Source organism: Anolis carolinensis, unplaced genomic scaffold (genome assembly GCF_035594765.1).
Source record: "Anolis carolinensis isolate JA03-04 unplaced genomic scaffold, rAnoCar3.1.pri scaffold_9, whole genome shotgun sequence".
NCBI lineage: Eukaryota > Metazoa > Chordata > Lepidosauria > Squamata > Dactyloidae > Anolis > Anolis carolinensis.
Genome location: NW_026943820.1, coordinates 28812719 through 28827873, shown reverse-complemented (window position 1 = coordinate 28827873; position 15155 = coordinate 28812719). Strand labels below are relative to the sequence as shown.

General features: G+C 41.4%; 1 protein-coding gene across 6 annotated transcripts in view; it reads left to right on the top strand.

Annotated features, from left to right (window-relative positions):
* The window catches only part of kctd15 (potassium channel tetramerization domain containing 15), a 77841-nt gene extending 65379 nt beyond the window's left edge, over window positions 1-12462 (top strand). For all 6 annotated transcript variants that reach the window (XM_062961553.1, XM_062961548.1, XM_062961552.1 and 3 more), the window contains exons 4-5: window positions 1935-2240; window positions 11628-12462. In XM_062961553.1, coding sequence (XP_062817623.1) covers window positions 1935-2240; window positions 11628-11783 — 462 coding nt within the window. In that variant the 3' untranslated portion in view covers window positions 11784-12462. The remainder of the gene's footprint in view (window positions 1-1934; window positions 2241-11627) is intronic.
* Window positions 12463-15155: the final 2693 nt, after the last annotated feature.

The window sequence follows — 15155 nt, the reverse complement described above, 5'->3', positions numbered from 1 at the left end:
GCTGTATATGTTGTTGCCCTGTTTGAACTTTTGAACTGAAGTAAAGATACTGCTACTTGTTACACAAGCTTGAGTGACGCTTTATTATACTGCAGGCTTTATCTTGATTCAGAATATTTAAAGGGACTGCTTACTCTCTATGGTCTCTGTGTGAATTCAGAGAGACTGCTGTATATGTTGTTGCCCTGTTTGAACTTTTGAACTGAAGTAAAGATACTGCTACTTGTTACACAAGCCTGAGTGACACCTTATTATACTGCAGGCTTTATCTTGATTCAGAATATTTAAAGGGACAGTTTACTCTCTATGCTCTCTGTGTAAATTCAGAGAGACTGCTGTATATGTTGTTGCCCTGTTTGAACTTTTGAACTGAAGTAAAGACACCGTTACTTGTTACACAAGCCTAAGTGACTCTTTATTATACTGCAGGGTTTATCTTGATTCAGAATATTTAAAGGGACTGCTTACTCTCTATGGTCTCTGTGTGAATTCAGAGAGACTGCTGTATATGTTGTTGCCCTGTTTGAACTTTTGAACTGAAGTAAAGACACCGTTACTTGTTACACAAGCCTAAGTGACGCTTTATTATACTGCAGGGTTTATCTTGATTCAGAATATTTAAAGGGACTGCTTACTCTCTATGGTCTCTGTGTGAATTCAGAGAGACTGCTGTATATGTTGTTGCCCTGTTTGAACTTTTGAACTGAAGTAAAGATACTGCTACTTGTTACACAAGCTTGAGTGACGCTTTATTATACTGCAGGCTTTATCTTGATTCAGAATATTTAAAGGGACTGCTTACTCTCTATGCTCTCTGTGTGAATTCAGAGAGACTGCTGTATATGTTGTTGCCCTGTTTGAACTTTTGAACTGAAGTAAAGATACTGCTACTTGTTACACAAGCTTGAGTGACGCTTTATTATACTGCAGGCTTTATCTTGATTCAGAATATTTAAAGGGACTGCTTACTCTCTATGGTCTCTGTGTGAATTCAGAGAGACTGCTGTATATGTTGTTGCCCTGTTTGAACTTTTGAACTGAAGTAAAGATACTGCTACTTGTTACACAAGCCTGAGTGACACCTTATTATACTGCAGGCTTTATCTTGATTCAGAATATTTAAAGGGACAGTTTACTCTCTATGCTCTCTGTGTAAATTCAGAGAGACTGCTGTATATGTTGTTGCCCTGTTTGAACTTTTGAACTGAAGTAAAGACACCGTTACTTGTTACACAAGCCTAAGTGACTCTTTATTATACTGCAGGGTTTATCTTGATTCAGAATATTTAAAGGGACTGCTTACTCTCTATGGTCTCTGTGTGAATTCAGAGAGACTGCTGTATATGTTGTTGCCCTGTTTGAACTTTTGAACTGAAGTAAAGACACCGTTACTTGTTACACAAGCCTAAGTGACGCTTTATTATACTGCAGGGTTTATCTTGATTCAGAATATTTAAAGGGACTGCTTACTCTCTATGGTCTCTGTGTGAATTCAGAGAGACTGCTGTATATGTTGTTGCCCTGTTTGAACTTTTGAACTGAAGTAAAGATACTGCTACTTGTTACACAAGCTTGAGTGACGCTTTATTATACTGCAGGCTTTATCTTGATTCAGAATATTTAAAGGGACTGCTTACTCTCTATGCTCTCTGTGTGAATTCAGAGAGACTGCTGTATATGTTGTTGCCCTGTTTGAACTTTTGAACTGAAGTAAAGACACCGTTACTTGTTACACAAGCCTAAGTGACGCTTTATTATACTGCAGGGTTTATCTTGATTCAGAATATTTAAAGGGACTGCTTACTCTCTATGGTCTCTGTGTGAATTCAGAGAGACTGCTGTATATGTTGTTGCCCTGTTTGATCTTTTGAACTGAAGTAAAGACACCGTTACTTGTTGGTACTTAATGGCTCGCACATGCCATTTCCCGGCAGGACTTCCACCTCTTGTACGAAGAGGCCCGCTACTACCAGTTGCAGCCGATGATCAAGGAGCTGGAGCGGTGGAAGCAGGAGCGGGAGCAGAAGAAGCTCTTCCAGCCCTGCGACTGCCTGGTGGTGCGGGTCACGCCGGACCTGGGCGAGCGCATTGCCCTCAGCGGGGAGAAGGCCCTCATCGAGGAGATCTTCCCCGAGACCGGGGACGTCATGTGCAACTCCGTCAACGCCGGGTGGAACCAGGACCCCACCCACGTCATCCGCTTCCCCCTCAACGGATACTGCCGGCTCAATTCCGTCCAGGTGAGGATGGCACACTCGACAAAAACGCCCCGCGTTCAAACCTGTGGTTGTGTGCACATAGGGTCGCTTTCACCAAGTCTTTTGTGTTGGTGCTTAGACTTTGCTCCATCCTTGTCTTCTTCTTTCCTTCTCTCTTTCCCTCCTCCCTCCCTCCCTCCTTCTCTTCCCATTCCTTCCTTCCTTTCCATTTCCTTCTTTTCTTCCTTCTTTCTCAGCTTTCCTCCTTCCTTCATTCTATTATTTTCCTTCCATCCATCTTTCGTTATTCACCCCTTCCCTTCCTCTTTCCTTCATTTTTTACGTCCATTCCCTTCCTCTTTCATCCCTTCCTTTCTTTCACTCACTCATCTTCCCTTTTCCTTCCTTCCTTCCTTCCTTCCTTCCTTCCTTCCTTCCTTCCTTCCTGCCTGCCTGCCTGCCTGCCTGCCTTCCTTCCTTCCTTTCTTTCTCATCATTCTCTCCTCCTTCCCTCCCTTCTTTGCTCATTCACTCATTCCCTTTACTTCTTTGCTTCCTCTCTCTTGGCCTCTCTCCTTCATTCCCTTCCTTTCTTCCTTCCTTCCTTCCTTCCTTCCTTCCTTCCTTCTTCCCTCTCTCCTTCCCTTCCTTTTTTCTATCCTTCCTTACTTCCCCTTTTCCTCCCTCCCACTTGCCTGCCTGCCTTCCTTCCTTCCTTCCTTTCTTTTTCTTTCTTTTTTCCTTTTCCTTTCTTTCATCATTCTTCTTTCCTTTCCTATTCCTTCCTTTTCCTTCCTTCTTCCCTCTCTCCTTCCCTTCCCTTTTCCTTCCTTTCTTCTTTCCTTTTCCCTTCCTTCCTTCCTTCCTTCCTTTTCCCTTCCTTCTTCCCCCTCTTTCTTCCTTTCCTTCCTTTTTTCCTTCCTTCCTTTTCCTTCCTTCTTTCCCTTTCCTGCCTTCCTTCCTTTCTTTCTCATCATTCTCTCCTTCTTCCCTCCCTTCTTTGCTCATTCACTCATTCCTTTTACTTCTTTACTTCCTCTCTCTTAGCCTCTCTCCTTCATTCCCTTCCTTCCTTCTTTCCTTCTTTCCTTCCTTCTTCCCTCTCTCTTTCCCTTCCTTCCTTCCTTCCTTCCTTCCTTCCTTCCTTCCTTCCTTCCTTCCTTCCTTCTTCCCTCTCTCCTTCCCTTCCTTCCTTCCTTCCTTCTTTCCTTCTTTCCTTCCTTCCTTTCTTCCCTCACTCCTTCCCATCCTTTTCCTTCCTTCCTTCCTTCCTTCCTTCCTTCCTTCCTTCCTTCCTTCCTTCCTTTCCTTCCTTCCTTCCTTCCTTCTTTCCTTCTTTCCTTCCTTCCTTCTTTCCTTTCTTTCTTTCTTTCTTTCTTTCTTTCTTTCTTTCTTTCTTTTCTTCCTTCCTTCCCTCTCTTAAAAGTCAAAGCAGGGGGATAAAACCAGATTTAGATTTTGTGTATGTTAGCACCATGCTGATCGCATAATGGTGTTGGGCTGACAAATGCTAATTTTTTTCCATCAGCGCAAACCCCACAGTCTTTTTTTCCCCCTGTTCTTTCCAAAGCGCCCTAAGGAAAAAAAAGAGAGAGAGAGAGAGAGAGAGAGAGAGCACCAAAACGACACACATACACACAGATAGACACGAGGAAGAGAGAGAGAGAAAAAGAAGAAGAAGAAAAGGGGGGAGGCGCATGTGCATGCCACTTTGTAGAAAATGCAACAATGTGTAAATGCATAATTTATGTCCCACTCATAATTAAATGATGGAGCCTGCGGGAGGGACTTAAAAAAATGATCTCTGCACTTTTTCTCTCTCTCTCTTCCTTTCTTTCTTTCTCTCTCTCTCCAAAAAGGATGCTCTCTCGAAATCGCCCAGAGTATTTTCAACAAAATGTGCTCTACTTTATACTGAAAAGAGTATTTTTTTTCTTTCAATATATATATATATATATATATATATATATATATATATATATAGTGCATAATTAGGACCGAGTTAACAACAAAACCACTGGGCCAAATCACACCAAATTTGGCCACAAAAATAATCACTTTCCAAGGAGTGGCCATCAATAAAGAAAAAGAAAGAAAGAAAGAAAGAAAGAAAGAAAGAAAGAAAGAAAGAAAGAAAGAAAGAAAGAAAGACAGAAAGAAAGAAAGAAAACAAACAGAGGCAAGGCCAGAAAAATCCCATTGTTACCCAACTTGAATACCAAGTTTCAAACCTGGCTGTTTTCTACCTAGGGGACTCCATTGTTGGCCAACTTGAACACCATTGAATAGCCTTGCAGCTTCAAAGCCTGGCTGCTTCCTACCTAGGGGACTCCATTGTTGGCCAACTTGAATCCAATTGAATAGCCTTGCAGCTTCAAAGCCTGGCTGCTTCATACCTAGGGGACTCCATTGTTGGCCGACTTGGATACCATTGAATAGCCTTGCAGCTTCAAAGCCTGGCTGCTTCATACCTAGGGGACTCTATTGTTGGCCAACTTGAATGCTGTTGAATAGATTTGCAGCTTCAAAGCCTGGCTGCTTCATACCTAGGGGACTCCATTGTTGGCCGACTTGGATACCATTGAATAGCCTTGCAGCTTCAAAGCCTGGCTGCTTCATACCTAGGGGAATCTATTGTTGGCCAACTTGAATGCTGTTGAATAGATTTGCAGCTTCAAAGCCTGGCTGCTTCATACCTAGGGGACTCCATTGTTGGCCAACTTGAATGCTATTGAATAGCCTTGCAGATTCAAAGCCTGGCTCCTGCTTTAATACTATTTTAATGTTTGCGTATTTGTATATTTTAAGTTGTATTGCAATGCTTTTAATTGTGAGACACTTTGAGTCTCCGTATGGAGAGAAAAAGCAGGATATTAATAAGAAGAAGAAGAAGAAGAAGAAGAAGAAGAAGAAGAAGAAGAAGAAGAAGAAGAAATAACGTATATAGGTAATCAGAGTTGGACAGTCTTAACTTATTAGAGTCTTAGTATTATCTTAAATTACAGTTTTATGTAAATATTCAAAAACATTTAACCTACTGATGCCTCAAATAATGTAACTTTATTAATATATATTTTTATTTTTGAAATTGACCAGTAGCTGCTGCATTTCCCACCCTCGTCTTATACTCGAGTCAATAGGTTTTTTTCCAGTTGTTGTGATAAAATTAGGTGCCTCGGCTTATATTCGGGTTGGCTTATACTCGAGTATGTACGGTAATATGGCTAGATTGAGGCCAAGCAAAGAATCGCACTTAATAGTATCAAGGTTGGATCAAAAAAGTCCTCAGATATGTATTTATTCCCTCCCAGACGCTCCCTTTTTTAATTGCGTTGCCAACTGTATCCTCCCGAGGGAAGAGGCAGAAGTGACAGCTGTCTGTCTTCAAGGCTTAAGAGTTCAAAGGTGGATAACATCCCTTTTTAAAGTAATAATAATAATAATATTATGAAGCATCTGAATCTTATCTTGATCCCCAATTACATTCTGTGCTTCTCTGTCACCTGAACTGGGTGTTTTGGGAACGGAGAGGCATGTCTTGGCCAAACCTGTTTGGGTTTTCTCTTTGACAGATACAATCGGGATGGGTTCGAGTGTCATCTAAATTCATCCCGGAAGCCGACAAAGGCTCGATAGTCCCAAGTAGAGTTGCCCCATTGAATGTATAGGCAGAGAAATAGTTTTAAAGGAGCTCTCCAATCAAATGCCATTCAAGAAGAGGGTTCAGCACCTCGGAGAGCTCCCTCACCCCAGAGTGGATTCTTTGAGTTGCTAAGAAGTCTCCAAAGTATTTCCTCATTCGTTGTGATGAACGACTTATCTATACACATAATAAAAGTGGAAAAAGTGGACTACAAATCCCATCATCCACTGCCAAGTCCCCTGAAAGCTTGCCAGTATTTAAAGATGGTCATGATGGATCGTGTGCCCTGTTTGGTCCAGATCCATCCTTGGCGGGATTCGTGTGACTTTCCAGACATGGCTGGACTACAGATCCCATCATCCACTGCCAAGCCCCCTGAAAGCTTGCCAGTATTTAAAGATGGTCATGATGGATCGTGTGCCCTGTTTGGTCCAGATCCATCCTTGGCAGGATTCGTGTGACTTTCCAGACGTGGCTGGACTACAGATCCCATCATCCACTGCCAAGCCCCCTGAAAGCCTGCCAATATTTAAAGATGGTCATGATGGATCAAGTGCCCTGTTTGGTCCAGATCCATCATTGGCGGGATTCACATGGCTCACCAGATGTGGCTGGACTACAAATCCCATCATCCACTACTGAGCCCCCAGAAAGCCTGCCAATATTTAAAGATGGTCATGATGAAGCACGTGCCTTATTTGGTCCAGGTCCATCATTGGCAGGATTCACATGGCTCTCCAGATGTAGCTGGACTACAAATCCCATCATCCACTGCCAAGCCTGCCAGTATGTAAAGATGGTTGGTCCAGAACCATCATTGGTGGGATTTGCATCGCTCTCCAAATGTGGCTGGACTACAAATCCCATCATCCACTGCCAAGCCCCCTGAAAGCCAGCCAGTATGTAAACTTGGTCAAGATGGATCGTGTGCCCTGTTTGGTCCATATCCATCATTGGTGGGATTCACATGACTCTCCAGATATGGCTGGACTACAAATCTCATCATCCACTGCCAAGCCTCCTGAAAGCCTGCCAGTATTTAAAGATGGTCATGATGGGTCTGTGTGCCTGGTTTGGTCCAGATCCATCATTGGCAGGATTCGCATGGCTCTCCAGACGAGGCTGGACTACAAATCCCATCATCCACTGCCAAGCCCCCAGAAAGCCTACCAATATTTAAATGGATTGTGTACTGTGTTTGGTCCAGATCCATCATTGGTGGGATTACATGGTTTACATGGTTCACCAAATGTGGCTGGACTACAACTCCGATCATCCACTGCCAAGCCCCCAGAAAGCCTGCCAGTATGTAAAGTTGGTCAAGATGGGTCTGTGTGCCTGGTTTGGTCTAGATCTATTGTCAGTGGGACTCTGGATATGGGACCCAACTTGGAAAATAATATATCGATAGATACAGACATATTTTGACTTATTATATAGAAATATATAGATGAATACCCATGTGTAACCAATCACTATCTTAAACCATGGAAATGTCATTAAATAACCCTATATTGGTGCCAGAAGATCTAGAAATTCCTAGAGTCATCCCATTGATGGTAGGATGACCCTTAGCAATCCTAATCATCATTGTCGTCATCATATATATATATATATATATATACACACACACACACTAGCTGTGCCCGGCCACGCGTTGCTGTGGCAAAGTGGTGGTGGTATTGGTTAAAACTTGTTGTGTAATTTTTATTTGACGTTATTTGCAATTTTTTTATTAATTTTATTGTAAGTTATATTTTTATTTATTATATTTTATTATTTTCTTGTATTATTTTTAGTTATTTTCTGTTATTATAGTATTTTATTGTATTAATTTGTAGTGTTTTTTATTATTTTTTATTGGGTTGCTAGGAGACCAAGTTGGAGGAGCTTAGCCTTCTAACTGGCAGCAATTGGATAAAAGCAATTATTCCTCTCTCTCTAATTAGGACTTTATTTTTCTTTTCTTTTTGTTGTATCAACCTAGAGGCATGGATGACGGGTTGTGTTGTCAAATTTCGAGGTTGAAGGGCCTGTAGTTTTGTTGTTTTGTGGGTCGCCGTGATGCCATCACTCTTTTATATATATATATATATATATATATGTGTGTGTGTGTGTGTGTGTGTGTGTGTGTGTGTGTGTGTGTATGTATGTATGTATGTATGTAATGTGACCCTTTATTATGGAGTAAACAACAAAACCACTGAACCCAATCACACCAAATTTGGCCACAAAAGACATAGTCATCCAATCTACGTCTACTCCAGCTACTGCAGAAATCAGCCAGGATTGAGGCTGCAAGGCTATTCACTGCTATTCCACCTGGCCAACAAATGATTCCCATAAGCCACAGCAACATGTGGCTGGGCAAAACTAATAATAATAATAATAATATCAACGATTATACTCTGCTTCCCGCTCTTAAACCAGACTTGCGTATCCAAAGAAGCTCCTTAATATGGCAATGCCTGGTTGCTTTCCTCTGGGCGTTAATGATGAGTTATGGTTTCATTTTATTCCGATGACTGAAACCCCGGCGTTGCTTTTTTGCTTAAAAGGTAGCATCAATATCACTCCCAACCGGTCTTTTACTCCGTAATGCACTGAACTGCCCCGCAGAGTGCTTGTTTGTGTGATTAATATTTGGGTTTTTCCGCAGAGGTTTGCTGTAAGCAAGACTTTAATCACACTCGAGTCATTTAGGAATAAGTTACAGAATTATCACTGCATAATGCGCTGACGGAAATGGATGGCGCGGATCCTGGGAAGCATCTGCCGGGTCTCTTGCTGGACATCGGAGGTTCCCGGCTTCTGGAGGAAATTTTGGATTGTGTCCATTGGGAGGAAAAAGAAAATAAAAACACTGTTGGGAATTGCAGTCTCCATTCCGTTGCAAGCGATGATGATGATGATTATTATTAGTCTTGTGCTTTCATACGGAATTGCTTTTCGTTTCGTGTTGTTTCGTACTAACGAAAATGGGCTGCCTGCACAACACAAGTTTTCGCCTGGTTTACGAAAAAAATGAAAATTTTCAGACCACTGGCTGCAATGAGTGGGTTTCCATGGCTTTGATGGTAGTACTTCCTCATTCCTTTCTGCATGCTGCGGAAAGTTTTTGTGGTTGTGAAAGGCTTTCATGGCCGGGATCACAGGGTTGTTGTATTTTTTCCAGGCTGTATGACCATGTTCCAGAACTAGTCTCTCCTCCATCCCAGTGGTCTTTTTCTTCTTCTTCTGTGATTCATATGTTATTTGAGTGATTATATTGTTTCTGTTTATGTGATTATTTTAGTCAATTGTTATGTTTTTTTCTTTCTTTTTTTAAATTCTTATAGCGTTTTATAGTGTTTCAGTGTTTTATTGTACAATGTTTTATGCTGATTTTATATTGGAAACGGCCCTGAGTCCCTTTTGGGAGAGAGGACGGTATACAAATAAACTTTTACTTACTTACTACTTACCGTATATACTTGTGTATAAGCCGACCCGAATATAAGCCAAGGCACCTAATTTTACCAGAAAAAAACTGGGAAAACATTGACTCCAGTATAAGCCAAGGGTGGGTAAATTTCAGAAATAAAATTAGATACCAATAAAATTACATTAATTAAGGCATCCGTAGGTTAAATGTTTTTGAATATTTACATCAAGCTCTAATTTAAGATAAGACTGTCCAACTCTGATCAAATCATTCTTCTCATCTTCTTCAATGTAAATGTGCTTATGTAGCCTTTTAAAAATAATAGAGTAAAATAATATATGTAATAATAATAATAATAAATAATAATAATACAGGAAAATAATACAAGTAATAATAAATAGAGTAAAATAATAAATGCAATAATAATAATATGATCGGAGTGAAATAATAAATGTATTAATAACAATAATAAAAATAGAGTAAAATAAATGTAATAGTTGCAACAATAATAAAGAAAAATAATAAATGTAAAAATACCAATAATAATAGAGAAAAATAATAAATGTACCATATATTCTCGAGTATAAGCTGACCCAAATATAAGCCAACCAGGACCCTCACCCGAGTATAAGCCGAGGGGGGCTTTTTCAGTCTTAAAAAAGGGCTGAAAAACTAGGCTTATACTGGAGTATATACAGTACTTACTACTTACTTTTGCCCACATCTATGGCAGGTATCCTCACAACCTCTTTCCAGAAGGAGAGACTACTTCTGGAACATGGTCATACAGCCCAGAAAACATATAACAACCCAGTTTTTATGGTGTTGTAACTTAGTTAAATTAGCCTCCCCGCATAAAGCGGTACCTAAATTTTCTACTTGACAGATTCAACTGTCTTTCGAGCTGCTTAGGTCAACAGCGAGCTAGGCTATTAAATGGTCGGGAGCTCAATCCGACCTGGGCTTCAATCTCAGTAGTGATTTATTGCAGCTGGCTACTAACCAGCTTCGCCACAGCCCGGCCCTACTCCTGAGCATTTAAGGGGACCGCCTTTGGCCTACCGCTGGGCTGATATTAACTCTTCTCTCTTTTTTTTCTTTTTTTGTACTTTATTTTCTTTAAATATATTTTTATTGAAGTTTTACCTTATAAGATAGAGTAAATTAACATCGAAAGAGTGAGAACATTTGATTGTATAGAAAGTAGGAAAACTGAGATTTAAAAAGGATCAAAAAGGGAGAGAGAGAGAGAGAAAACCAAAAACAAAGCTAAAGTGTCCATATTTATATAAAAAAGAAAAAATAAATAAATCTGAACAAATGGCGATATAAAAATGCAAAAGTACTTGGAAAAGAAACACACCAAAAAGCAAAAAGCATTAGCACTGGCATTAAACACTTTGAATAAAATCGCTAGGTTAGAAGCAGCTGACATGGGAAATGTTCTAACAAAGAACTGCCAAAAACTGTTAAAGTTAAACTAAACAATCATTGTTGTTCCAGTATGAAAGTTGGAAAATAAAATAATAATAATAATAATAATAATAATAATAATAATAATAATAATAGTACGTAGTAGTAGTAGTACTGTGTTTCCCCGAAAATAAGACAGTGCCTTATATTAATTTTTGCTCCCAAAGATGCGCTAGGTCTTATTTTCAGGGGATGTCTTATTTTCCCATGAAGAAGAATTCACATTTATTGTTGAACAAAAAATGAACATATATACTGTACAGTAGTTGTCATCACAAACCAGCATAACCAGACAAACTGTGAATCCTATCAAGAATTTCTTGTTACTACCAATATTTCCATGTACAACTGGTATGTACATTTACCAACCCTGCATGCTATGGCGTTTTGTTTGGCAGGCGCCGGGAATGCTTCCAAACAAAAACTTTGCTAGGTCTTACTTTTGGGGGAGGCCTTATATTTAGCAATTCAGCAAAACTTCTACTAGGTCTTACTTTTCGGGGATGTCTTATTTTCGGGGAAACAGGGTAGTAATACTAACAGTCAGGATTTCCAAGCCGTAGGTCATCATTTGGTTAGCAGAGAGATATAGAAGAGTAATATAACATGTATTTATAATAAGTCTATATTTCATTAAGGCTAGTAATAAATCATGTTCTTACTCCTAGAATAGTATATTTTTGCTTTTTAGTAGGTCCTTAGATGGTAGAATATTTCCTTAGATGGTAGAATATAAATGCCTGCATTTCAGGCAGAATTATCCTATGGTCTGTTGTATCACTTTTTTATTTTAGGAATGTTCTTTTCTTAAATAAAATAAAGCATAACAAATGATGATACGCAGGCAGTGCCTATTATAACTCTGGTTTCTTTTTGACGTGGGTGGCAGGTGCTGGAGCGGTTGTTCCAGAAGGGCTTCGCCGTGGCGGCCTCGTGCGGCGGAGGCGTGGACTCCTCCCAGTTCAGCGAGTACGTTTTATGCCGCGAGGACCGGCGGCCGCAGCCCAACTCGGCCATCAGGATAAAGCAAGAGCCGCTGGACTGAAGGACCCCCGGACTCTGCTCCCCTCCTTTCCGTTGTGAACGTAGACGTCTTGAATCCCAGTCCCTTTGGACGGCGTTGCGGCGGGCGGTGTTTCCGGCACATCCGGAGACGACTCTTTGAGACGCGGCGCGACTACGTTGTGTTCCTCGAGCCTGGGGTTGTGGGAACCCCGCCGGTGCCGAGAGTGACCTTTTGACTGGACGTTGGCTGGGAAACGTGTCTCGTTTTTGAAGGATGGCTCCAGGCACCTTTTCCGGAGGACGGGCTCCTCCTCCTCTTCCTCCTCCTCCTCCTCCTCGTGGCTCCAAGAACCGGAAGGAAGCTCGGCCTCGTCTTCCCCTCCGTCCCGTCTCCTTCCTTCCTTCCTTCCTTCCGAGCGTTCTTCCAACTCCTCCGTTTCTTCCCCCTTGTACATCGCCGACCGTTTTCCCCCCCGTTCGCCCGTTGTATCAAAATGGCTTATTTTTCTACAAATACGTACTTCCCGCTCTCCGCGTTCAGGGACTGATCCACGTTCTCTTCTGGTGCTGAACTCGTTTTTTGGAGACTTCGAGACATCGTTTGGGGAGGGAAACCGGGGAGTGACGCTTCGCCAACTTCTCCAACAACATTTACACTTTGGGAACGGAGACTCCGACGAGGTTGCGTGACATTAAACCGACCCTGTCGTGGAGGCCAAGTTGAGGTTGTGTGCTTCTTTTCTTTGACAGATTCGGCCCAATTTCCCCGTCGTTCTGATACTTACGAAACCCAGAAGGATCGATTCTAAAAACCCAACCGTTGTGTTGATCGGATCAAATCATTCTCTTGCACGTTTTATGTCTCTGCGCGAGATGTTTAAGCTTCTCGGCTCTTTTCAACAAAAGCTTTGCAAAGCCCAGACTATTAAACAAAACCTTTTGGTTGAATTATTTGGAGCAAATCTATGTGGTTCTCCCATCATTCGGGAGAAATAACATTGGGCCTTGCAATTGCAGAGATATCAAACTTGGATCATGCAGTGCATCCGTTTGCCAAAATCACAGAGAGACGTGCATTGTGCCCATTGTGCAACCTCTTTTGATGTATTTTGTGAGCAAAACGTATCCTTAACAAGTGAAGACAAAGAAAATGATGTCCTCTGAAGGGTTCTGTTCACAAAATACAGGGTTGAGTGAAAAGTAATGCCTCCACCTTTGTAACTTCTCAACAGACGGCAGTCCTGGTCTGCGGCAGGTCCTGGCTTGTTCAGGAGACTCTCCTCTACAGTTAGTTCCATTTGGCTGGAAGCCTTAGCATTGAACGGTTGTGTTGTTAAAGTGCGAAGTATGGAACCCTGTGCAGATGGTTCCACTTGGTGGAAAGCCTTAGCATTGAACGGTTGTGTTGTTAAAGTGTGAAGTATGGAACCTTGCGCAGACGGGGAAGCCTTAACATTGAGCGGTTGTGTTGTTAAAGTGTGAAGTATGGAACCCTGTGCAGATAGTTCCATTTGGCGGGAAGCCTTAGCATTGATCGGTTGTGTTGTTAAAGTACAAAGTATGGAAGCCCGCACAGACGGTCAGTCAATGTGACTTAAGCAACGTGCAGTCATTGGAGATTCATTGGAGATTCCCAAAGGAGATTCCTCAGAGAATGCGAGCTGTTGATGGTGATTATGTGGTTGTCAGTCCTGTGCGTCATTGGGCAAGTAAGTCTAAAGATGTTGAGGTGGGAACATCTGACTTGCGTGACAAACAAAGAGTTGGACGTCTTGTGTTGGCCACCACCGAGTTTCACAAGCAAAAGGTGGACAGATTGATTCAGGATGATCGTCGTATCACTTGGAGAGAAATTTCAAGCATAATCGGCATTTCACAAGAACTTGTGGTTCACATTATTGCTTTGCTTGGTTATCGGAAGATCCAACTCTTTGTCACCCAAGTCAGATGTTCCCATCTCAACATCTTTAAACTTACTCACCCAACAAGGCACAGGACTCACATCAACACAATCGTCATAAACAGCTTGCATTCTCTGATGAATCTCCTTTGGGGCGACACCTTCTGCTGTCAAGAATTCAATGACTGCACGTTGCTTAAGTCACATTGACTGATTGTCTGCGCAGGGTTCCATACTTCGTACTTTAACAACACAACCGTTCAATGCTAAGGCTTCCCATCAAATGGAACTGTAGAGGAGAGTCTACTGAACAAGCCTGTTCCTGCTGCAGACCAGGACTGCTATCTCTTGAGGAGTTACGAAGGTGGAGGCATTACTTTTCATTCAACCCTCGTATAATAATACAGGGGTTTTAAAAAACATATATTTCCTCCAATTAGTGTTGCATTGCAGCTCCCATCACTCTTCGCCATTGGCTGTGTTGTTAAGAAGATGCTTGGAGTTGCAAAACTTCTGCAATTGCCAACAATAAACAAAAAGCCAAGACATGCTATTTTCAGGGGTAAAAATAATATATTTCCTCCAATTGGTGTTGCATTGCAGCTCCCATCACTCTTCACCATTGGCTGTGCTGCTAAGAGGATGTTTGGAGTTGCAAAACTTCTGCAATTGTCAACAATAAACAAAAGGCCAAGACATGCTATTTTCATGGGTAAAAATAATATATTTCCTCCAATTGGTGTTGCATTGCAGCTCCCATCACTCTTCGCCATTGGCTGTGCTGCTAAGAGGATGCTTGGAGTTGCAAAACTTCTGCAATTGTCAACAATAAACAGAAAGCCAAGACATACTATTTTCAGGGGTAAAAATAATATATTTCCTCCAATTGGTGTTGCATTGCAGCTCCCATCACTCTTCGCCATTGGCTGTGTTGTTAAGAAGATGCTTGGAGTTGCAAAACTTCTGCAATTGTCAACAATAAACAAAAGGCCAAGACATGCTATTTTCATGGGTAAAAATAATATATTTCCTCCCATTGGTGTTGCATTGCAGCTCCCATCACTCTTCGCCATTGGCTGTGTTGTTAAGAAGATGCTTGGAGTTGCAAAACTTCTGCAATTGTCAACAATAAACAAAAGGCCAAGACATGCTATTTTCATGGGTAAAAATAATATATTTCCTCCCATTGGTGTTGCATTGCAGCTCCCATCACTCTTCGCCATTGGCTGTGCTGCTAAGAGGATGTTTGGAGTTGCAAATCCAACAACTTCTGGGCCGCTGTGCAATTGTCAACAATAAACAAAAGGCCAATACATGCCATTTTTCGTTGTCCCCAGGGCATCTTTATTCTATTTCCTTATTGAAGAGAGCTACGAAATGGCAGTATTAGCATTCCTTTCTGTACTTTTTCCCCCCCTGAAATGTTTTGCAGACGTTTTCATTAAACCATGCATTGATTTGCAGTCAATGTTGATACGGATGGATTAAAAGCAATCGGATTTGCCGCTACCC